Raw genomic sequence first — 26,588 nt, forward strand, 5'->3', positions numbered from 1 at the left:
TATTTTTACCATGAATTAATCCTTGTCCCTCAGCCATGAAGGACCCTTCCACCATAATTGGAAGTCAAGATCGGTCGACTATATCCCATAGCTGCCATATAACTGATTAATCGGAAATGCCATAACTTTAGTGTTTTTTAAGTTCGAAAGATGGGATTTATCGGAAAGTAATACGATTTGCCAAATTTCATAAAGATCGGTCGACTTTATACTGTAGCTGTTATATAACTGAACGATCGAAATTGGCATAACTTTCATGTTTTTTAAACTAGAATAATGGAAATATCTACGGATTTCATTTCGAGTAATCTAATCCGAACTGCAAAATTAGCTTCATATAACGTTCATGTAGCGTTCTTATAACTGAACGACCGGAAATGGGGCGGTTTCCAACATTTTTAGGATAAGACTTGCGAACAAGCTAGCTTTTCTTTCTTGTTTTGAGATGGAGCTATCCAATGCGACACTTAGACTCACATGATACCCAAGCATATCCAGTTTATGTCAAAATTAGAAACATTGGAGTTTTTTTTTCGTCTGATTAAATTTACTAATCCCCCTAATTCTCTTGAATACGAGTCGATTTCTAACTAACTGAACAAACAAACTAACGACCTAAAAAAATAAAAAAAAAAATGTCCCCTTTTTTTATACCTTTGCAGAGGGTCAAACGCGAAAACTCAGTAAAGGATCCTGTTGAGCGAAGCAGCCAAAGGCGAAGCTATTTAAAATAATTAATATATTCTAAAACTGAAGAGCAGCGCCGGGTTTATCACCAGTTTTGTTTTTGTTTATTTCTCCACCGTTCGCATGCGCTTCACTGGTATTTGTAGCGCATGCGCTTTGGGGAGCTTTTTTGTAGAGCTGTAGCACTCTAACTCTAAAAAGATTAATAGCTTAACAGACCCTATAAACTATATACATTTATGATTAGGATCACCACCTAAGTAGATACTAACATATCCATCTATCAATTTGTCTGCCTATTTGTTTCTGCCCGAACAAGTCTTTCAGTTTTAATGCTATCGAATTTAAACTTTACATATCATTCTTTACTTTGCACGCAGTATTTAAGTCGATCGAGCCAAGATCGGTTGACTGTATCCTATACCACCCATACGAGGGTTGCTATACATATTTCTGGTTTCTATATATGTATTTATATTTCTATTTTTCATTGGGAAGTTTACCACGGATATTTCCGCCGCGGTTGGTGTTTGTTTAATAAATGTTATTCTGGTTATTGTTATTTCTGTAGTAACCAGTGTTTTGATTATAACCGTTATTTTGGTAATACCTGGTAATATTATAATTACCTCGATTATTACCTCTACCGCGATAATTGTTTCTGAAATTATTACCGCGATAATCGCAAATTTATTTACCGAGCTTGTTATTAATTTTAATCAACCCTATTAAACTAAATAAAACGTGCAACACGCGATATTGAATCATGACTGGAAGAGGCAAGGACGGAAAGGGAAAAGTGGTGATAATGTCTAGGATGATCGCGACGATTTTCTCGTTTATGCTGCTGAGAAAATCATACAGAAACGCGTTAGAAAGGGCACCGTGGAGTATCGCGTAAAGTGGAAGGGCTGGAACCAGCGCTACAATACCTGGGAACCCGAGGTAAACATTCTGGATCGTCGTCTAATCGATATCTACGAGCAGAGCAACAAATCCTACGGCACACCCTCAAAGCGTGGTCTCAAAAAGAAGGAGAAGGATCCAGAACCTGATTCAAAACCGGAGTCAGAGGAAGATGAGTACACCTTCCCCGGCGACGATGAAACTCATACAGAACAAACGACAACCAGATCGAATGCCGGCGCTCAGGACACGCCCGAAACCAAAAAGGAGAAGAAACACCACCACCATCATCATCACCACCACATCAAGTCCGAACGTAGCAGTGGCCACCACGAGTCCAAGCGCCAGCGTATGGACCACAGCTCCTCCTCCAATAGCAGCTCCACCCACAACTCCTTTGTTCCCGAGGCGGACACAAATTCATCTAGCTCGGAGGATCAGCCCTTGATCGGTACCAAGCGCAAGGCAGAGGTCTTAAAGGAATCTGGAAAAATCGGAGTGACGATCAAGCCACAACCCCAAATGCAGCAACATCCAGATCAACAGGCATCCAAGTCACAGGATCCACGGCAGTCGGAAAAGAGTGGTGGCGAGCCAGGAGCGCCGCAGAAGGCAGATATACAAAATAATGCATTGGCCAACGAAGCCACGTCTACGCCCGCAGAATCGGGAACTGAAGAGGAGGAGGTGCCCAGCGAGGAGAGTGTGAAGCAGCAGCCACAGCAACCAACATAGAACAACAATGTACCAAAAATCGGAAATAACTTAGCTTTGAATCAAAAACAGCCGCTGACACCACTGTCTCCGCGGGCACTGCCACCTTGTTTCTGGCTCCCGACCAAGTGCAACATATCCAATCGGGTGGTTATCACTGATGCGACTCCTCGCCGGTGGCTTGAGCTTCGGCCAATGCCACGGTCACGAAAAAGGGGAGAAAAAAATAAGAAACCTGAAACGATTGTAAATATAAAAACCAAAATGATTGATAGAAGCTAAGGGAGTTACAGCTACAAATCCATACTAAATGTTTCGAGGCATTTTCTCTTTAAGACGTAATTTATTTATTGTATTTATTTGTATTGTAGCTATTAGTTCTGTTGTTTTATTACAGTGTTTAATGCGCAAGGATTGGTAAAGCGACTGCTTAGCTTATCGCTGCAACAGATTGTATAATCCGCATCATAGATATATCCTATACAGATATTTATTTTCTGAACATTGTATATTTTTCTACAAAAACTTTGAATCTATACACGAGATACGACACTCAAATGCGCAACATAACAAAACTCTATGCGAAACCGAAGCAATTGTTGATTATGCTTGATATACAATTACAATTAACTGAAGCTTAAATCTATATATTGGCTATATCCCAATGTTGTACTTGTTTTAATGTTTTTGGTCGCGCCGACTGATTTTACAAAAAGAAACCCCCAAAAAGATATGTGTGTAGTTTGTAGCTTTAGAAATTAGTTAACAACAATCTCAATTTAATATTTATTTTAAAACGATTTTAAAGCTGTCCTCAAAGCGAAAGTACTGGCTTTATGGGCTTAAACACAAATAATCCTAGGTTCATGGTACTTACCTGCAATATATTATTTTAACACTAAGCTTATTTACTTAAAGGCTGCCTCAACATAGTTTGGAAAGTATAATTTAGTAAATTTTTTTTAAAAATTAATTTCTAATTAATTCAGATCCTAATAATCCACTTTTATTATACACATGTATACCTTTGCCCCGTATTATCTCTTAGGGTATTATCTTCGGACTATAGTGGTCTATGTCGTATCACTTTTAATTTTAAACCCTTTATCTTAACTACTTCTTAGATTTCCTAGTAATATTTTCTATTCTTTAGAAGCTATCTCCACAATTCATTTATAACTATTTTCCATTCCTTGTCTGATTTTTAAAAATGTGGGTTTTTGTCCTTTTTAGGTCAAAATATGAAAATTTTAATATGTTAAGAATAATTTGTGAATGTCCGTGCCTATGTTGTGACAGTCTTTTTGTATAATCGCCGTTGTGTTGGTTATTACCGGCTAGACTTAGTTGCGGCGCCAATAATTCAAATTGCGATACAACTCAAATTGTACTCTTTGAAGTTTGTAATTAAGTCTTAAACTTTAATGTTATTGCCCGTATTGAATGTACGTAATAAATTAAATAATTATTTCCTCGTTGGGAATACTGAATTGGCATTATCTGTCATTTCAGTACTGCATTGTATGTACTTTGTGACGGCTTCATTCATAGTTACGAAAGTGCCTGCTTGCAATATTGTTTTGAGGCTGCCATGCTCACAGTTTTTAACAATTGTGGTGATGGCCTCCTTGGTACTGAATTTGTCAGCGTGTTCGGCCGATAGGCCTTCGTCAATGTACGAAGCTTCTAGGAGTTTTCTTAGGTTATCTATTTCTGTCGTAAATTTTTCCGCGGTTTTCCCTTTTTGGGTTGTTTTTGGCTTTAATTATGTGAGATGTTTCTCCGACTATAGTGTCTTGCAGTTTTCTGATTCTTGCTTCTATTGTTCTTTCATTTTGGACTCTGTATAAAGTTGATCCATTTATTATACCCTTGCAGAGGGTATTATAATTTTGGTCAAAAGTGTGCAACGCAGTGAAGGAGACATCTCCGACCCTGTAAAGTGTATATATTCTTGATCAGGATCACCTCCTGAGTCGATATGAGCATGTCCGTCTGTCCGTCTGTCCGTCTGTCTGTCTGTCTGTCTGTCTGTCTGTCGGTTTCTACGCAAACTAGTCTCTCAGTTTTAGAGCTATCGAGTTGAAACTTTGCACACACCCTTCTTTCCTTTGCAGGCAGTATATAAGTCGGAACGGCCGGGATCGGTCGACTAGATCCTATAGCTGCCATATAACTGATTGATCGGAAATGCCATAACTTTGATGTTTTTTAAGTTGGAGTTTAAGTTTAATTTGACCAAAATATCTTGTGTACAAAATTTCATAAGGATCGGCCGACTATATCCTATAGCTGTCATAGAACGGTCGAAATTGGCATAACTTTGTTGTTTTTTAAGTTAGAAAGTTGGGATTTGGTACAGATTCAATTTTGGGAAAAAAAATCTGATTTGTCGAATTTTATATGGATCGGCCAACTATATCCTATAGCTGTCATATAACTGATTGATCGGAAATGCTATAACTTCGTTGTTTTTCAAGTTAGAAGCATGGGAGTTTCAATGGATTCCTCTTTTGGCAAAATAATTCGATACGCCGAATTTCATAAGGATCGACCGACTATATACGATCTGCTATATATCTAATAATATAAGATGCGTGGCGCCACCTAGCGGACTGCGACTCAACTGCAAGGGTATATCAACTTCGGCTCCGCCCGAAGTTAGCTTTCCTTTCTTGTTTTGGATTTAATTACTTCTACAGCCAAATTCTCGAATGTGCCTTTCGTTAGGTTAACTAACTTCAAAGCTGTTATAAATCTTTGAAGGTGTATCCTTTGCCCGTTAAATTCAGGGATGGCATTCCATATTTCTTTAATATATGCCTTTTGGGCAATGCTCTCATCAGCCATTGAGGTTGGTTTTAATTCTACAATGCTGACGTTAAATTCAGAGTCGGTCAAGTCCTGGTCTGATAATTCAGATTGAATAAGGACTGCCGGGATCGTAAGGTTGTTAATATCTCTTTCTTCTATTTCTTGTTGGTCAATAACTTCTTTTGATTCTGGTTCGTCACCATCTTCAATTGTTATTGAAGTATTGAGAATAGTAGGTATTGAAATATCAAGCTTGAACCTTTCTTTAACAGATGTTAGATTAGATCTTAGTCTGATCAAAAACTTTGATACTCGAGACCAGTGATCTGGATTTAACTTTTCTCTGTGTTCATATATTAATATTCGAGCTTCATTAAAGCATTTAACTAATATTTCTACGTGTTTATTGACCGTTGTTTTTGTATCGGTCTATTCTGTGTTAGTGACTTATGCGATTTGTCGAATTCTGCTTTAATGCTTGATAGTTCTTTCGATAATTCATTCCATTCCTATATATTATGGGTATGGATTATCTTTTAGAAACCATCATAACAATCGTTCTACCTAAAAGTGGATGCTCGTCTATTCTTGATTTCACTAGCACACCCGGAATTGTTGTTAATACTATTCCAATTACTATTATATATATATCCAGTATTCACTAGAGCTTCCATCCAGATGTCACAGATGCACAACTTTTTAAGTCGACGTTCCTCATAGGCAATTTATATTTTTGGTGCTGTACCACATTTTTTTGCCATGGGCACGCTCTCGTTGCAACGAAAACACTTAACCTCACTTTTGCAGTCTTTTCGAATGTGAGCTTGGGCGCCACAATTAAAACAATGCTGCATTTTCCTAGAATTTTCCTGTGCGCTGTATTTACTTTTATTCGGGTGAATTTGTCGTTTCTCCTCTTCCTCATAGATTTGATTACTTTCATACACTTCCTACTTTTCCCTCAGTTCTTTAAATGATGAACATCCGTAAAGCGTAAATTTGAAGTCACTTTTGAGATTCAGACCATCTACCACATATTTTATAACTGATTCTGTGTTTATGACTCCACGCGCAGCAATGCATTTTATTTGAAGAAGGTACTCATGAAAACTTTCGTTTTTGAACTTCACACGCTCCATCAATTGCTTGTTTATTTCGGCGCTGCCTACTTTTTCCTTAGCAAATTCATCAATCAACACTTTCCGCAATGTATCGTATTCATACACAATTGCCGACTCCAAAAATAGTGCGGCTGTGTGGGTCGTCTTGGCACGAGCTTGCACATATTTTTGTTTTTCACTGAGCCCATATGCGTCGGCATTAAACTCAAAGTTTTGGAACCACGCCTTCACTTGCATATTATTACCATCGAATTGGGGTATAATTTTTGCGAAGTTTTCCACAATCAGCTTTCCACAATATCATAAGAAATAAGCAAAACGCTAAACGTATAATGTTCGACTGGACGACTGCGGACGTGCACTGCTGACTGCTGATCACCGACTTCTCGTTCTTACTGCTGACAACTCACTGCCCCCTCTCTCGACGGCTGACTCTGATTGTTCACTCCGACTGCTCGTTCCAACTGTTCACTGCTGACTCCGATTCGCACCTAATACTCGCTCACCCTGCATAACCGATTCTCCCATCTTACATATAGTAACATATCAATAAAATTTCTTTAACTATATATCAGTAAATTTTGTAAACCAAATTTGTAAACCGACGCTGAAGCCTTTTGTATTGAAATTCGTAATCCAGCTGCAAATAACATTATTCCAATTTTTCTAAAAACGTAAACATTTAATTTTCCAATTCGGCTGAAAACAGCCTTATTTAAGATTTCCAATTTCTAAGAGTCACTTCAGATTGAAAACCAAAACAATATTTTGATAAATAGAATCCCGACTCAAATCTTTCTCACTCCTTTTAAGTGAAATAAAACTAAACAGCTCAAACAATTCTTAAATGGGCACATTTTCTTGTCACCTCGATTAATTGAGACCCAAAGTCTTCCACGTTAACTGACACCTCAAGTAATAAGTTCCGACTCAATCGATTTCCTTTAGAAAACAAAGCCTCTCTGAGAGAAAAGCTTCTTTCGAGCTTTGATCTGGAAAAAGCTTCAGCAAGGGTAGCTATAAAAAGGACTTAGAGCCCCAAAATTAAGTTAGTTCGGAAAGTCTAAAATTCTAAGCAGTAGTTCTGAAACTCCAAAAATTCTAAGCAGTTTTAAAAATCACACTGTATCAAAAACGGAACTCAACTAAAAATATATTTTTTCAAACTATTTTGAAGAAGATATTTAATTATATATATTTAAATTTTTTTTTGTTTTTTTTTATATTTTGTCCAGATCGATTGCCTGGCTTTTATTAATCGCTCGTTTTGCTATACATTTATTATGAAAAATGTATTCTTTGTACAAAATGAATGCGATCAAAATGAATACTGTAGAATAATTAGATTAGATTATTTGCATAATTATAAGTCGAGAAAAATTTTGAAGTCTAGTCTAAGTTAACATAGGGCGGAGCGGGAGCGAAATAAAAGCTCAGTTGCGCTGTCTGGCAGCTTCCGCTGCTGTATCTGTATCAATTTTGGCACCTTTTGTTCAACGGAACGCCAAGTGACGCGATACCCTACAATTTGGTTCGGTATATTCTTTTCGGTATCACTGGCGAACAAATATTTAAATACTCAGTGCCTCGACTATAGATTCATTCGATTATCAATTAATTCATTAATTATTGTTGTCGTTGGTTGGATATTAATCATTTATTTTTTATTATAAAAAATAAAGAATTACAATCCACAGAATAACTTTAAAAGAAACATTTTAAATAAAAGTAATTTCGTAAATTAATTAATTATTATTGTTTTTGTTGTTTGTAACGAAATTAAAATTTATTTAATTTTATATACATATTAAAATTGTTTTTTTTAATTAAATTTTAAATAATTTTTAAATATTTAAATTGCATTGAATTCGCTTATTTTTAGAAAATAAATAATTCTAGAATGGAGAGAATAAACCCAAAATTAATTCCTCGATCCTTCGTTTGGAAGCTGGAATTTAGGCTTCAGGTTTTAGATGAGACAATTCACAAAGCAAATGAGTTGCAAGGCCACATCGAACAGTTAGACGAAATGGATGAATTTGGAGCCGAGTTGGGCGAATTAACAATCACAACCAAGGCAAGGATTATGTCCTTATGTAATGCCTTCACTACAGCTGAGGACTCCCGCCCAGCTACTGCAATTTCTGCAACCCCAACTCGGGCTAGACTTCCCAGTTTAGCATTACCCAAATTCAGTGGAAATTATTCGGAGTTCAAAAAGTCTTTTCGAGACCTTGGTACACAAAGATGTGAACATTCCTGTTATTGAGAAATTTAATCATTTAATTTCTTGCCTTTCTGGTGAAGCCTTAGGAACTACGAAGGCATTCCAAGTCACCGAGAGTAGTTACGACAAAGCTATCGCTAGTCTAAAAAGAGTCTATGATAACGAATGTCTCATCTTTGCGAACCAAATAAGTCAATTGTTCAGCCTTCCGAAAATTTCCAAGCCGTCTGCGTCGTCGTTGAGGGGTCTCATCGACAGTGTGTCATCGATTTATGGATCATTATTATCCATAGGAGATGACACTAAAATTGCAAACTCTATGATTATATATTTAGTTTTGAGTAGAGTAGATCCAGTGACCAGGTAAAAATGGGAAGAGTCACTGGATTATGAGGAATTGCCGCTGTGGTCCGATTTCGAAAATCATCGTCCATCATCGTTGTCAACGTTCGTATCAAATAGAGTTGCTAAGATTCAAGAGTGGTCAGAGGATAGCACGTGGCGGCATGTACCAACTAAACAGAGCCCGGCAGATATCGTGTCAAGAGGTGGAGACGTAAACGAGACGGTGGAATCGATCTGGTTTACAGGTCCATCGTTTTTAAGTGAGCCGGAAGATAAGTGGCCAACGAGTCCCCGGTTTGATCCGTCACCAGAGGTGTTGCCGATTTAAGTAAAAAAGAATGCGGTTGGGTTAACCGCAATGGTCTCCACTTCATATTTATTGGAAGTGATAGAAGAATTTTCCTCTCTTTTTAAACTGCTGAGAGTGTTCGTTTACATGTTCCGCTCTATAAAGAAAAAAAAAAAATTAGTAGTTCCTTTTGATAGTATACCTTAACCTGTCGAATATCAAGAAGCATAAAATTGTCCCGATAGTTCAAGAGCACGAGTATCAAGAGGAAATAAAAAATATTCGAAAAAACCTTATTGTTAATCCAAGTCTACAGAAGCTAAATCCATGTTTCCATGAAGCTTCTCAGGCTGGGCTTGCCTTTTTCGTTGTTGCGGTTCGGGGGGCGACTAGCTAATGATCCTATATCGTACGATGCCAAGTTTTCATTATTGTTGACGAAGCGCTCTCAATTTGTCCAGAGCTATGTCCGATACTTGCACGTGTCGAATTTTCATGTGGGCACTGGTGAGTCTCTTGCGACAGCGTGTTTGGATAGTACACGCGCAGGAAGTCTGCAGTCAGATAGTACGGTCATGCATACGCTTTTTTAAATGCAAGTCTTATCTGATGACTCGAATCATGGGAGATTTACCCTTAGATCGAATCCGTGCTCTCCGCCCATTCTCCATATGTGGCGTGGATTTTCATAGGGCGGAGCGGGAGCGAAATAAAAGCTCAGTTGCGCTCTCTGGCGAATTCGCCCTGCTTCGCCGCAATAGATAAGCTAGGCTAAGTTCTTTTGGTTAAAATATAGCGAATTATAAAGTTGAGTCAACGCTTGGTTTTTCTTTTCGTCGTTGTTAAAAATTAAAGTAAACAGCCACTTTTAGTTTTTTTTGAAAGTGTGAGATAAACTAATCTCAGTAAACAAATACAATAAATTATATTAGAATGTTTGTCAATTCTGTGTTCATTGTTTTGGACTCCATTTTATTTATTACATTTGCTGTGGAGTCCACTTGGGTATTTTCTCAAAAATTGGTATATAATTTTGTGCGTTAATCGTATAATTTAATTTATTATTTATTTGCCATTCAGTTTGGCTCATTTAAAAACTGGCCTGATTTGGCTTTATATATAATTAAATATCTCCTTCAAAATAGTTTGAAAAAAATATATTTTTATTTCAGTTTCGGGTTTGATACAGTGTGATTCCTTAAAACTGCTTAGAATTTCAGAACTACTGCTTAGAATTTTAGAATTTCCGAACTAACTTAACTTTGGGGCTCTAAGTCCTTTTTATAGCTACCCTTGCTGAAGCTTTTTGCAGACCAAAGATCGAAAGAAGGCTTTGTTTTCTGAAGGAAATCGATTGAGTCGGAACCTATTACTTGAGGTGTCAGTTGACGTGGAAGACTTTGGGTCTCAATTAATCGAGGTGACAAGAACATGTGAAATTTCCTGTGAAGTGGATGCCCATTTAAGAATGGTTTGAGCTGTTTGGTTTTATTTCACTTAAAAGGAGTGAGAAAGATTTGAGTCGGGATTCTGTTTATCAAAATATTGTTTTGGTTTTCAATCTAAAGTGACTCTTATAAATTGGAAATCTTCAATGAGACTGTTTTCCGCCGAATTGAGATATTAAATGTTTATGTTTTTACAAAAATTGGAATGATGTTATTTGCAGCTGGATTACGAATTTCAATACAAAAGGCTTTAGCGTCGGTTTACAAATTTGGTTTACAAAATTTACTGATATACACTTATAGAAATTTTGTTGATATGTTACTTCCTCATCCTTAAGAATTTAGCGTGTCCTCAGGCGGTTAGTTTGGGGTATAACTGTAGGTCATGTTCTTTATTCTCTGAACTTTTAGTTTCTTCTTCGGGAGTTATAACCTTTTGTTTTTTATAATTAATTATTATCCTTTTTGGGATGTTCTTAAATTTATAAATCAAATATATGATTATAATAATAATTATTACTACTTACTTATTAGTAAAATTGTTTGGGTTGTAAAATATTGTTTTGAGTGGTTTTGGAATATTTCTTTGGCTACGATATAAGGTAAAGGTTCGAGTTTAGTTATGTTGTTGCTTACATAAATAGTTCGGGTGTAATCAAGCATAGTATTTGTTATTATTACATATTCTATTTGTATAGAACAGTTGAATGCTTTTTTTATATTGTTTCCTTCTGCTATTAGATCTTGATTTATACAATTCTGATTTAACAAAGTTTTTGGCAAATTCCATGTTATTGTAATGTTGGGTTCAATATAATTTAATTCGAAGTTCTTGTACATTTTTGTATATCTACATTCTGTATTTGTTTGTCTTAAGAGACCTATTATTTATTATTTACTATTTCTTTTGTTTTTAATTTAAAGACTTGCTGATTTTTTATGTAATATTTATCATGCAATGTTTCGGTTATTATATTCTGATTCTGATCCGGATACGGTAAAATTTTGTTAATAGGGGTTTTAATGATAGTACGGGGAATATGAGAAATGATCAATATTTCGTTAGTATTAACTTGTAACCAAGTGGATGTTTTGATATTTAACAATTTTTCTGAATTAATATGTTTAAGCGGGTCATGTTTTAGGAGCTTTTGGTTGAATATGCCTAATCTTGTAAATTGCATTCCTAATTCAATGTCTTCTATGTATTCTGTTATTTCTTGTAAATTGAAAATAAGGATTGCTAACCTTTGGTTTTCGTTTTGGTTTTCATTTAAACGATTGACTATTTCTATTCCTTTATTAGTTGCATCAATTACTTTATTTAATTCGATGATCTGTATACTATTTTCGGACAAGTTATCAATTTTTGATTCTAATTCTTCCCTATCTTGTTGATCTAATGTGCCAAATAAATATTTATAAAACGTACCTACGAAATTTGCAAGTCCTCTTTTGTTTCGTTGAGCAATTTTGATTCCGTTTATTTCTCTATTTAATTTTTCTTTTAGATATTGAATTTGATCAAAATGTTCGAATTCTCGTGTTTGTTCCATTAGATCTTTATAAGTTTTTTCAGTTTTAGTTAAGTTTACTGTGAGACAATGATATTCCTAATTAGTGGGAAGATCTATGTTACCTGTTTGGAATTGTGGGTAATGACTGGGTACTATCCAGTGTTTCTCCTAAAAAATTTTCTTCTAGCTTCACTCTTGACAGAGCATCAGCTACCTGGTTTTCCTTTCCCGGCAAATATTTAATAGTGAAGTCAAACTCGTTTAATTTTATTCTCCATCTTTGTAGTTTAATGTTTGGTTCTTTTATATTATGAAGCCAAACTAATGGTCTATGATCGCTAAGAATTTCGAATTTTCTACCAAAGAGATAAGATCTAAAATATTTAGTGGCCCAGACTATAGCCAGAATCTCTTTTTCTATTGCTGAGTAATTAATTTCATGTTCATTCAGAGTTCTACTAGCATAACAAATAGGTTTATGGTTTTGCGATAATACTGCGCCTATGGCGACATTGCTAGCATCTGTTGTTAAGGAAAATAATTTTTCAAAGTTAGGGTAAATTAAAATTGGGTCTGATGTAATTAGAAGTTTTAATTTCTCAAATGCTTCTAAATATTCTTTATTGGTTGAATTTGTAGTGGAACCTTTCTTTAAGTTTACAGTCATAGGTTTTGCAATTTTAGCAAAATCAGGTATGAATTTTCTATAAAATCCACAGAGACCTAAAAATGATTTTATTTCTTTTTGGGTTTTTGGTATTGGAAATTTTTGTATTGCCTCAATTTTTTGGGGGTTTGGCTTTATTCCTTCTGTTGTTATTATATGTCCAAGGAATTCGGTTTCCTTTTTCATAAACTCACATTTGTCAAGTTGAAGTTTAGATTAGCTCCTCGAAGTTTTGAAAACACCTTTTTTATGGACAATATGTGTTCTTCTAATGAAGTAGAAAATACAATTATGTCATCCATGTAAACGAGTCAATGCTGGTATATTAAATCTTCTAATAAATTGTTCATGCAAAGTTGGAACGTTGCAGGCGCATTTTTCAGACCAAATGGCATTCGTGTGTATTCGTAATGTCCATTTTTAGTAGAAAAAGCTGGTTTTGAAATAGAATTTTCATCCATTTGAATTTGATGAAAACCCTTGGCAAGGTCAATTGTTGTAAAATATTGACACTTTCCAAGTTTGTCAAGTATTTCATCCATAACTGGTATCGGATACTTATCATCAATAGTTATTTCATTTAGACTTCGATAGTCTATTACTATTCGAAATTTCTTTTTACCTGATGCATCCTCTTTCTTTGGGACTATCCATATTGGAGAACAATAAGGTGATTTCGATTTACGTATTATTCCCTGATTTATCATTTCTTTTATTTGGACTTCGACTTCTTGATAATGAGCTTCGGGTATTTATAAGGTTTTTTTGTAAATAGGATCTTCATGTTTGGTTTAGATTGAATGTTTTTCAGCATTGGTAAAGGTCAAATTTTCACCTTCCCTGTACTGGATATCACTAAATTCAAATAAAATGTTATTTAATTTAGTTCTTTCTTCTTCATTAAGATGATTTATTCGAAATTTATTATTTTCTTTTAAGTCATTATTAATTGCAAAATTAAAAGATATATACTCAGATGTAGGTGGACTGAGATAATCTTCCAATTTTTACATTTCGGAATTTTTAAAATCTTAATCAATCTTAATAAAATAAAATATTAATTAAAATAATTTTCTTTTATTAGGTTGATTGAACTTCTGATTCTGATGTAAGGGTTTCTATTTCTATTATTGGATCCGAGGCTATTTGATGAAAATTTTCGATTTCCACTTTAGATTGATCGCTTGAATATTCACGCTGTCTCTTTACTGTTTTGTTAGAATAGTACCTTGTAAAGAAGATGTTGGCTGTTGATAATTCATAGGATTCTGAGCTCTATCTTGATTTAAGTTTTGCTGCAATTCCTGTCGAAATTGTTGTTGATTGAAATTATTTGGTTGTCTATAGTTACTTTGCTGATTATAACTTTGTTGATTATTATTATTATAAAAGGAATTATTTCTTTGGAAATTATTATTTTTTTGATAATTTCTCCTATCTTGTCCGTTTTGATTTGAATTATGTTGCGATTTAACTTTATCAGAACCAGAATCATAACAACCTTCTTGTTGTGCTACTTGTTTAAGTTTACTGACTGTAGTTATATCGTGCGTGCCTTGCTCATGAATAACCTGTCAGGAAGTTTTCTCATTAATACATCTTTAACGGTATTATTCATGGCATTATTATAAAACATTGTATTTAAATTATTGTTTTCTAACGACAATTTATTTGCTATGACAAATATTTTATATCCTAGATCCTCAACGAACTTACGAATACTTCCATTGAAAGTGTTGTAGAGTCGTCTTAGTAATTCCTCGCCTGGGGTTTGGGTTTTCGATCGATGAGTAATGAGAGCAATCCTTAGATCGGGCCAATTGGTTGCTGCTGATAGCTGCTGATAGCTAAAATGTGTTCGATCCGTCTGATGAATGCACTTAATTCCCTGGTGCTTCCATTAAAATTGGGAACTTGCCTAATCTGGCTTAAAGCCTGATTAAGGTGTAGCTCGGAGAGTAACTGGATTTGTGCCACAGGTTCAGCCATTGTAATGGTTGTATTTCTTATTTATTTCGGTAGCCATCACACTATGAAAGCAGGCTACTAATTTATTTTAAGTTTTTGTGTTTTGTATATTTTTGGAAGCGGTCACACTTTGAAAACACGTAACTAACACGTAAGTTCTTTTGCGGATGTGAATAGCATTTAACACTAGCGGTTAGTATTAAAGCTGCAGCTGCATTAGCATAAAATACTTCTACGATGTTCTATGATCTTGATTGATCACTGGTCACTTTTACACATTCTACCGACTGCGCCAATTAAATATATCCTTCAAAATAGTTTGAAAAAAATATATTTTTATTTCAGTTTCGGGTTTGATACAGTGTGATTCCTTAAAACTGCTTAAAATTTCAGAACTACTGCTTAGAATTTAAGAATTTCCAAACTAACTTAACTTTGGAAGTCCTTTTTATAGCTACCCTTGCTGAAGCTTTTTGCAGATCAAAGCTCGAAAGAAGCTTTTCTCTCAGAGAGGCTTTGTTTTCTGAAGGAAATCGATTGAGTCGGAACGTATTACTTGAGGTGTCAGTTGACGTGGAAGACTTTGGGTCTCAATTAATCGAGGTGACAAGAACATGTGAAATTTCCTGTGAGTGGATGCCCATTTAAGAATGGTTTGAGCTGTTTGGTTTTATTTCACTTAAAAGGAGTGAGAAAGATTTGAGTCGGGATTCTGTTTATCAAAATATTGTTTTGGTTTTCAATCTGAAGTGACTCTTAGAAATTGGAAATCTTAAATGAGGCTGTTTTCAGCCGAATTGAAAAATTAAATGTTTATGTTTTTACAAAAATTGGAATGATGTTATTTGCAGCTGGATTACGAATTTCAATACAAAAGACTTCAGCGTCGGTTTACAAACCGGTTTTTTTTTTCTAAGCAATAAAGCTCGTTTTGTAGCTATTGAGCTGTTGACCATGTTTTTTGACTGAAGTTTTCATAGAGAGTAGTCTCTCTCTCTTTCTCACGCTATTCCTTTTTATACCCTTGCAGAGGGTATTATAATTTTGGTCAAAAGTGTGCAACGCAGTGAAGGAGACATCTCCGACCCTATAAAGTATATATATTCTTGATCAGGATCATCTCCTGAGTCGATATGAGTGTGTCCGTCTGTCCGTCTGTCTGTCTGTATGTCTGTTTCTACGCAAACTAGTCTCCGACGGACATGCTCATATCGACTCAGGAGGTGATCCCGATCAAGAATATATATACTTTATAGGGTCGGAGATGTCTCCTTCACTGCCTTGCACACTTTTGACCAAAATTATAATACCCTCTGCAAGGGTATTGTTGCAGCCCAGGATGTGATGAAATCAAAACAAATATTAATAGCACGCTTTTAGGTCTAATTTAAATGTTTATTTAATCAACATTTTACGAGCTTTAAAAAATCTTGTTCGTCTTTCGGCTTCTTCTGTGGCTAACGATTTGAGATGACATTTTTCAATTCGCTTGTTCTGCTACTCACAACTCGTTGCTATTTTGGTTGCTGGTCGCACCATAGTTCCATAGTGGGTCTTCACTGTAGCCGAGCGTACTTTTCCATCCTTAGCTGTGGCTACGCCGATTATACGCCCTTTCGGCCAAAGGTTCCTGGGAAGGCTCTCATCCACGAGTATAACAACATCTCCGATTGCTAATGGTGGGAATATACTCCTTGACCCATCGTTTCCAGAAAAGATCTGCCATCTCATTGGCCTGGTGCCAGCGTTGCCTTGCATCCGAGTCCTTGGTGACGATTGTCTTGTACCCGTCTGCGGATCCTAACCATAAATGATTTGGAGTGAGGGCATCATCATCTTTTGCGTCTAAGGATACGAATGTTAAAGGACGGGAATTGATAATGTACTCAGCGTTCATCATGGCGTTCCTTAGGCTTTCGTCGTTAAAACTGTAATTAGGAGAGATGCTTTTCAATACAGTTTTGATTGATCGTATTAAGCGCTCCCAAGCTCCTCCCATGTGTGGAGCGCCTGGAGGAATGAAATTCCATTTAATTTCGTCGTATTTAATGGTTAGGTTATTGAAGTCTACATTCTTCAGCTCTTCCTTAACAACTTTCTCAGTTGCCTTGAAATTGGTTCCATTATCCGAGTATATTTCTCTTGGAGTTCCTCGTCGGGCCATAAAGTTTGAGAGGCACATTACACATGAGCTTGTATCGAGGCTATACGCTATCTCTATATGTACGGCGCGTATAGTAAGGCACGTAAATATCACGCCCCACCTTTTCTCCTTGTGTCGGCCTACGTTGACCGCGATGGGACCAAAAAAGTCCACTCCAGTATAAGTGAATGGTCTTTGAAAGCTGGCGATCCTGGCTGCAGGCAATGGCGCCATCTGCGGCGCTATTGGAGCTGCTGTATTGTTTTTACATTTCTGGCACCCTTTTCGGACGGATTTGTATACCACGCGTAACTGGGGTATAAAGAACTGACTCCTGATTATGTTTATAGTTCCCTCATGCAGCAAATGGTGGTTGCTCTCGTGAAATGACAATGTGATATGTAACCGGGTGGCGTTTTGGTAGTACTATTTGGTCGTCGTTCGGGTTTATAGTTTGTGACCTTCCTTGGGTGCGAATTATGCCGCAATCGTCTAGGTAGATGTTTAACCCAATAAGCGCGCTGGTCCTTTGAATGTTGTTGTCTTTTTGGAGAGAATCTAATTCGTCCTTGAATGCTTCGTTTTGGGCTACTTTATAAAGTAGGTTCTTTCCTTGTATAATTATTTCATCTGACAACGTTTTGGTGATGGTTTCTCCTCGACATTTCGCTTTCAGGTTTTTTACGTACATGATGAACGTCGCTGTGGCTCGATAAAGTCGTTTCCAGATTGAGAATGATTCAAAGTTTAGCTTTAGAAGCACTGGTCTGTATACTAAAACTACCTTTTTGAGCTCGTTATTATCGTTTTCCGGTGGAAGACTTGGTTGATGATTTGGCCACTGGTCTTTGGGCCTTTTCAGGAATGCCGGTCTGCTGGACCACTGCTCCAGGTTTGGTTTGGCGATAAATTTCGAAGCCATATCCGCAAAGTTTTCATGTGTTGAAATCCAGCGCCACTGTGCAGCGCTCGTTGTTTCCATAATCTCACCAATTCTATGCATCACGAAAGCATGGAATTTCCGTGGATCCATAGTCATCCATGACAGGACAGTCTTGGAGTCTGTCCAAAAGGTGCATTCGCCAATGTTCATGTTCCGTGTGAGTTGTGTTTTATGAGCCAGGCGGACGCCGGCTACGGCGGCGAGCAGTTCCATTCGTGGTATCGAAAGCGGTTTCAAGGGAGCAACTTTACTTTTAGCAATGACTAGATTTGTCGTGATGTCAAATCCTTTGATCACGCGAAGGTAGCACACAGCTGCATATCCGTATTCGCTCGCATCGACGAAGGTATGTAGTTCGACGTTATCGGCGGTATGCAGCAATGGTGAGTAATGTCGTGGAATATGTACAGACTTAGCTTGTGATAGTATTTTTAGCCATTTTTTCCAGCAACTCTGTGAAGGGTCCGGTAATTCGTCGACCCATCCGATCCCTGATCGCCATGTTTCTTGTAGAAGAATTTTAAGTCCAATAGTATAGCATGACAAAAATCCTAGGGGGTCATAAATTGACATCAGAACCTGTAGAGCTTCCCTTTTAGTGGGGCGGACCGTCTCACTTAGTACGTTCCTTTTTAGTTTTGCGAATCTGAAAATATATTTAAATGTATCACTCTCCGGATCCCAAAACATACCTAAGACTTTCTCAGTGTCTCCTAAGTCCTTTCTAGGCTGTGTTGGGGCTGACTCTTCATTTAATGCGTTTAAGACTTCGGGTGAATTGGAAGTCCAGTTTCTGATGTAGAAACCCCCAGCTGAATGTATTAGTTTGACCACCTTCGACACTTCAGTAGCTTCCTCTTCGTCGTTTAGACTGTCTATATAATCGTCGACGTAATGAGCTCGGGTGATGGCTTCATAGGCTCTTGGGTACTGCAACTTGAAGTCCTCCGGTTTTTTTGTCCCTGACGTAATGAGCTATACAAGAGGCGCAAGATATTCCGAATGACATTGCTCTCATTACGTATTCCTTTGGACTTTGCGTTCGCTCGACTCGCATCCTCCGATCCCACACAACTGAGTTGAAAAGCATCTGCGACCATGGATCTTTAAGCATTTGAAGCAAAGCTTGTATTCCCTAACCATTTCCTGCTTCTTTTCGTAAGGGAGCTTTTGGAATACCTCGCATTCAGTGATAGGATGGAGTGTACTGTTGCAGGCGTTGCAGTGGGTGGCTTCCCTTTGCGAAGCGTTGTACCTTGGTGGATTGTACTCCGAGTTATCTTGGGCATCCATGCTGTACTGGACGTGGGTGTGTACGTTGCTGGCCCTGGAGTAAATTGATGGCGTCACCGTGGATGCTGCTTCGGCGATTGTATAGAGCCAGTCGCTGAACGACTTAATCAATGCAGCGCTTGAGTCTTTTGGGAGCAGAGCCCAGGTCAGTTTGTAATGGCTGGGAAGTTTGCTTACCAACTCTCTCAACAGCAAGGGGTTGTTTAAGTGGTGATTAAGCTGACAAGCCTCCATTGTAGCACAAATATTTCGTACTGCTAAGGCATAATCTATGAGAGTGTCAAGTCGTTCTTTATTGATGGAGATTTTTCTCGCCTTTTCAATTAACCCTCTAGTGCCCAAGACCGCCTCTAGACGGGTAATGTTAAAAATACCGTTATTTTATTCTTTTCAATTCTTTTGACTCGGTTTTGCATTGTTTCTAATTTGGGAAAGTCCAAAAATTAAGTTTGTTGCCTTTGGAATACATACTAGAGCTTGCGCAAGCTGCTGTATTCATTTGAAGCAGAAAATTTGTGAAACTCGAATGAGCACTTTGTAAAAAGTGCAAAATGTAAATATTTTTTTTAAATATTATAAATAGTTTGCCGGTGGATAAAAAATTGTAGTCAAGGACTAGTCAAGAATTGTCTCAAGGACGCAAAATACGAAACCCACACTAAAAATAAGCTTTCGTTAGCTTTTTATTGCATTTATTAAATATCCCGTCTAGAGGCGGTCTTGGGACAATTCGGGAAAAAAAATTTATAAATTGATTTAGAAGGGAAGTAACTTATGACATATTTAAGTACGAATAACTGCTTGAATAATGAATTAATTGAATAATGTTAATAAGTTATCAGCTCTTTCCGACGTGGAGATTAAAAAATTATTAAATTCTATTGATTTTGGCATTGATACCATGACATTGGTCTATGTTGGGTGGAGAGATTTGTGTAACTTCAAGCGGAAGTCCTACTCCTTTTGCAAAATGGTTGTCACCCTCAAGTTCGATTGCGTCCAATTCACCTCAAGCATAGAAACGCAAACGTAAAGCGCCTGCTGATCATAATACTGCTCATGTTAAAGAAAGCACAATAGCTGAATGTGGATCTGTTGGGACTATGGATCCAAAAGCACCGCTTTTCAAAAAGATGTTGTGGTACCAAATGAACCTATTCATGGATATATCTGCAATATCCTTTAATGAGCCTGACCTCGGAGAACTTCAAAATCTGTATACGCCATTCAAGTGTTTTCAATTTTTATCCCCTTGCAGAGGGTATTATAATTTTGGTCAAAAGTGTGCAACGCAGTAAAGGAGACATCTCCGACCCTATAAAGTATATATATTCTTGATCAGGATCCCCCTCTGATTCGATATAAGTATGTCCGTCTGTCTGTCGGTTTCTACGGAAACTAGTCTCTCAGTTTTAAAGCTATCCTTGAAACTTCGCACACATCCTTCTTTTCCTTGCTGGAAGTACATAAGTCGGAACGGCCGGGATCGGGCGACTATATCCTATGGCACAACTGCAAGGGTATATCAAGGGTTCGGCTCCGCCCGAAGTTAGCTTTCCTATCTTTTTTTATACCCTTGCAGAGGGTATTATAATTTTGGTCAAAAGTGTGCAACGCAGTGAAGGAGACATCTCCGACCCTATAAAGTATATATATTCTTGATCAGGATCACCTCCTGAGTCGATATGAGCATGTCCGTCTGTCCGTCGGTCCGTCTGTCTGTTTCTACGTAAACTAGTCTTTCAGTTTTAAAGCTATCGAGTTGAAACTTTGCACACACCCTTCTTTCCTTTGCAGGCAGTATATAAGTCGGAACGGCCGGGATCGGTCGACTATATCCTATAGCTGCCATATAACTGATTGATCGGAAATGCTATAACTTCGTTGTTTTTCAAGTTAAAAGGATGGGAGTTTCAATGGGGGTTCCTCTTTGGGCAAAATAATTCGATATGCCAAATTTAATAAGGATCGGCCGACTATATACGATCCGCTATATATCTAATAATATAAGATGCGTGGCGCCACCTAGCGGACTGCGACTCAACTGCAAGGGTATATCAACTTCGGCTCCGCCCGAAGTTAGCTTTCCTTTCTTGTTTTATTATACTATTATTGAACATATCACTTAGCAAACAAATTTGTATGCTGTCCAAAAGGATCCAATACTTCGTTTTCGACAAAAAATTTAGAAATTTGCATTTTAATGACAACAGTAAGTATCCCTCCAAGGATTCTGCCGACCACGATCCTTTATACAAAATACGACCGCTCGCGACTCATTTCAATGACAAGTATCAAGAAGTTCCGCTGCGCCAACGCTTATCTGTGGACGAACAAATGTGTGCAACAAAAGAATTGATTACCTAATTTTTTGTTGGCCTATCATCCCAAAGCCGCCTCTAGGCGGTCCAAGGATATAGTCATGTAAAACTCGATCCGAGCAAAAATAAATTTTTTTTTAAAACAAACATTTAATTTTGATACATACTGAATCCAAAAATAATTTTTTTCTTGGAAAAGAAAATTTGGGCACTAGAGGGTTAATCTCTCTAGTATCTGATCGGGACGTCCGAAGAACGTCTTGAGTGTGTTTATGACGTCAGGGACCATAACTGGAAGCAGAAGCTTATCTCTTACTAGTTCGAGTGCCTTTCCCTTGAGGCATTTTTGGAGTCGTAGCATATTTTCGACATTTGAAAACCCAGCTACAGTGGTGCTATTTTCAAATGCACTGAGGAACGCAGGCCAGTCATCCGGATTGCCGTTGAATGTCGGTAGGTCGGGTGACAGTATTTGACGTGCTGACAGCTGGGTACTTGTAGGCCCGAATGGTGTGGTCAGAGCGGCTCCACTTTGCTGAGCTAGTATATTGTACTTTTGTTCGATGTAGCTTTGATCGGCCTGCCGCTTTTCCTCTAGCATTTGTAGCATTAGAGTATTGTTTTGTATCAAAATATGTTCATTGGCACGTTCAGCTTGTAAAGAAGTCGGCAGTTCCTTGTGCTGTTTTTTCACAGCCCCGGTCGAGTGTCCCGATGTCGGGGCGATGTTGGTACGGTCTAGCGAAACGGTTCTGTGCGAAGCGGCACTTTGGACAGCGGCTGTGTCGGCGTCAGTCAGCGCGGTTGGGTCAGGTGGCTGTTTACTGCAGGAGACGCACTTCCATCCTTTTGTATTCTGGGTGTTCTCGTCTCGAACGCAGCCAAAGTGGTACCACGTCGTGCAAATATCGCAATGCACCCATATAATGTGTTTGCCGGTACTACTCTTTTTGCATGCACTGCATTCTGTTTGGTTGTATTCACGGGATATCATGGTTATTACTTCTGTTCTTCTTGCTTCTTGTCTTTGTTGTATCTATGCCTGTTTTCAGCCTTATTAGACAAGAAAGAACTGAGTTGTATTTTTGTCCGCGTTAATTGCGCAGCAAAGTTTGATATGTTTTCGTAGGTATACTTCGTTTTTTCGCGGTGACTACTCGCTAATATTCAACTTCGACGCCTGTGTGTATGTTGTCCGATGATGCAGCGGAACTTCTTCGTTCATGTATGAAATAATACGTACGCGGCAATAAACCAAAGATCACACACGGGGAGTTTGAGTAAGATTTTTTAAAGGATGTTGCAGCCCAGGATGTGTTGAAATCAAAACAAATATTAATAGCACGCTTTTAGGACTAATTTAAATGTTTATTTAATCAAAATTTTACGAGCTTTAAGAAATCTTGTTCGTCTTTCGGCTTCTTCTGTGGCTAACGATTTGAGATGACATTTTTCAATTCGCTTGTTCTGCTACTCACAACTCGTTCGTTATTTTACCATATGTTGTAGTGTTGGCGCTAACAGGTATAAAAAACAACATCAACATCAGCCGAAGAAACAGTGACACAAGGAGAAGCAACATCAGCCAAAGCAGCAGAAACAACATCCCAAGCAGTCAAGTTTTGTTTTCTTTTTATTTTTATAACATAAATTTAATTTTAATTAAAAAAAAAAAAAAACACAATATCCGTCCGCTTCAACGAATCCGCCTTGGTATACAAGGCACCTTATAAATTTAAAGAACAGTATGAGTAGACTTTTAAATAAACATAGATTATCTGGCTGTACAGTTAGTTATTTAAGATACTTAGTAGCTCGGTCCAATTTCACCGTGCATAACGCAGAATGTTATAGGAGTTATATTCGCCGCTGCAGGATTTCAGTTTACTCAGGATCCGAAGCAGTTTTATAACTTTGTAAACACTAAGCGTAAACATGTATCTTTTCCCGCTCTGCTTACGCTTGAGAACTCTTATGCAAACACTGATCAGGCAATGGCCGATCTCTTTGCACAGTTTTTCAAACTACGTATTCACCTAGCAGCAGTTCAGCTCAGCCTTACACTTCTAATATTCAATCAGCCAATCTTATATTTCGCCCATCTTTCGATCAAAGTGGTGTGTTATCGGATCTTCTTAAGTTCAAGCCAGTATATTCTCCAGGCCCTGATGGAGTACCAGGCTGTGTTCTGAAGAACTGCGCCGAGGCTCTATGCATACCGCTCGTTAAACTCTTTAATCCATCGCTGGAAACTTCGATCTTTCCCCTTACGTGGAAGGAATCCTTCATTATTCCGCTGCATAAAAAAGGGAAAAAATCCGACGCTGCTAATTATAGAGGCATCTCTAAATTGTCAGCAATTCCAAAGCTTTTTGAAAAACTTATCACTCCACATTTGCAACACCTATGTAGTTCAATAATAACTCCGTGCCAGCATGGCTTCATGAATCGCCGCTGCACCACTACCAACTTATTGGAGCTAACATCTTTTATCACGGATGGCTTCCGGCGTACAAACAGACGTCATTTACACTGACTTTAGTGAAGCATTTGACTCTGGTAACCATTGGCTTCTTATAAGTAAACTTAGTCTTTTGGGATTCCCGACTGATCTTCTTATCTGGATTTCGAGCTACTTATCAGGGAGAACCCAACGTGTTTTCTTTAAAGATGTTACCTCGCGTTCCTCACCCCCATCTGGGGTGCCCCAAGGAAGCCATCTTGGACCCCTACTTTTTACACTGTTTATTAACGACTTGCCCTTCCTTAACAAATTCACTTGTACTTATGTACGCTGATGATGCTAAGCTATGCCTTCAGAATAAATTTACTAGCGCCCAGTCTAAACTTCAATCCGATTAGGATAATCTTCAAAATTGGTGTTTAGCAAATAACCTAAAGCTTAATGGATCGAAATGTAAACTCATGTCTTTTTACCGATCTGGTCCTCACCAGGCTATGTACCTTCTCTATGGGAATGCCTTAGAACGATTAACTCAGGTTAATGATCTAGGTGTCCTATTAGATTCGAGACTTAAATTTACCGAACATATATCTTCCATGGTTAATAAAGCTATGGGCGTGCTTGGTTTTATTAAAAAATGGTCAAAAGAATTTAATGAGCAGTACATAACTAAAACGTTATTTACGTCACTGGTCCGTCCGATTCTTGAGTATGGATCGTGTGTCTGGAGTCCTCAATATGGGCTAGTACACCAAGATCACATTGAATCTGTACAAAAAAACTTCCTTACTTTTGCTCTTAGGGGACTTAATTGGGATGCAAATCTTTAGCTCCCCTCTTATTGTAGTAGACTTTTACTAATCAACTTACCATCATTAACAAACCGTAGATTTATATTTTAGCGTTTTTTTTTGTCTTTTTTAACTTAAAGTTAAAGACGATTTAAAGTTTTAAGACGTCCGTCTCAATAAAAGTGAAGATATTTGTAAAACCTTTTCAACGGTGTAAAGCACGTTGAAAATATCTTCCTTGTGTGTAAAGCACGTTGAAATTAATATCTTCCTTGATTATGAAGTTATGATTATTTTTTTAACTAAGTTTTTTTCATTTTTGAACGTAAACTTAAGGAATTTTAAAAAGTTGTAGAACAAATGTTGCTAATATTTTAGTAACTTAGTAACAAAATAAGATACATTATTAATTAATATGGTTCTATTGAAGGTTATAATATATGATCGCTGAGTAAAAAATTGTAACGAACTGTGTTTGCTAACTTTTGCTCGCAACAAATGCCGCGGCTGTCTCGCAGAGTTTGGGAGATCGTTCCACCGAATTTATATATTCGACGTGATTTGCCCGAGCTTCTTTTTATAAATATCCCCTTTATTTTGATAAAGATACAAAGGGTGAATCTCACCGGCTGCTCGGCTCAGCCGATCGACCGCTCATCCTCCCATCGTTCCCCGATCACCGTTCCGGGTTGGTGCCAATACACGCCCTCAAAAAGCTGTCGCTGATCCTGTCGCTACTCCTGTCGTTGATCCTGTCGCTGCTCCTTTTGCTGGTTGTCGCTGCTTCTCCTCGGTGGGCTTCGTGGATCTTCGGTATCCTTGGCTCACTGGGCCCTTTAGCCGTGGCCGGCACCTAATACATGTTAGCAGGCCAATGGGGTGACCTCCCAGGCATACGCCGGGCAGGATGCGCTTCTTGGTGCCTGGCGTCCGGATCAGGGCACGAAGGGCGTACCTATTCCGGTTACGTTTGCCACTTGCCACAAAACACCTGCGTGCCTACGCTCCGCAGGATCTATGGCAGACCAGAGGTTTCGGCGTCGCGTCTCCTTTAACACCAGGTGATACGGTGTGCTTACGCCCCAGCGCCTGGATCAGGATTCTATTGACTTTACCGGGGTATCCCTGTTTGGTTTTACTGTTAGGCTTGAGTTCCCGAGCTGGCTACCCCTCGCTTAACAGGAGCACCTGCTCTTAAAAGTCAGGAATCGACAAGGCGTAAGCCAGGACGATCCGTCGCTATCGCTATGACACCAGGATCGACGAAGGCAACGGATCAGCCGCTCATTAACACGTGCATCATTCGTTTGGCTTGCCTTTGAATATGCACCAGATATTAACTACTCAGCGCATTCAAAAATTACTATCGGTGGAATGGATAAAGTATGTCAATATTGTCAGGCATTGAAGTTTAGGAATGAAGCAGCCGGCATGTGCTGAGCTTCAGGAAAAGTTGTGCTGTCACCTCTACCCGCTCCGCCGGAGCATTTTTTATCGCTTCTTACTGGCAATTCAGATGATTCCAAATTATTTTTGCGTAAGATATGCAAATTTAACTCTTGCTTCCAAATGACGTCATTTGAGGCAACTAAAACTTTCGATCGTGCATTCGATGGACGTAATTTTCAAACTACATTCAAAATTCAAGGCCAGGTGTAAGAGATCCTGCTGCCCAACATCTGGCAATACATCTTGAAAACGGTCAACGCGTATACTTCACTGAAGAAAATGTTCTCCAAAGAGCGTTCGATGCTACGAAAACGACTCTAACTGAATTTTTTACACAGTGTCAGAAACCTGATGTTTTTGTCCAATTCGCGAAGACGTTGGTGTATGGTGATTTCCACTTTATTTCACATGGAACAAATCCAGTAAAAAATGGGAGCCACGGAAACAAGGAAAACCACATCCTTCCATTACAGGCATATTC

General features: G+C 38.0%; 1 protein-coding gene across 1 annotated transcript; it reads left to right on the top strand.

Annotated features, from left to right (window-relative positions):
• Nucleotides 1-1,405: 1,405 nt before the first annotated feature.
• Nucleotides 1,406-2,328, top strand: LOC6502869 (polycomb group protein Pc-like). The gene is given in 3 exon segments (XM_044718090.1): nucleotides 1,406-1,487; nucleotides 1,490-1,896; nucleotides 1,927-2,328. Coding segments are annotated over 3 exon segments (843 nt in total). The 5' UTR covers nucleotides 1,406-1,453.
• The last annotated feature ends 24,260 nt before the right edge of the window (nucleotides 2,329-26,588 follow it).

This window comes from Drosophila ananassae (assembly GCF_017639315.1).
Source record: "Drosophila ananassae strain 14024-0371.13 chromosome Y unlocalized genomic scaffold, ASM1763931v2 tig00000110, whole genome shotgun sequence".
NCBI lineage: Eukaryota > Metazoa > Arthropoda > Insecta > Diptera > Drosophilidae > Drosophila > Drosophila ananassae.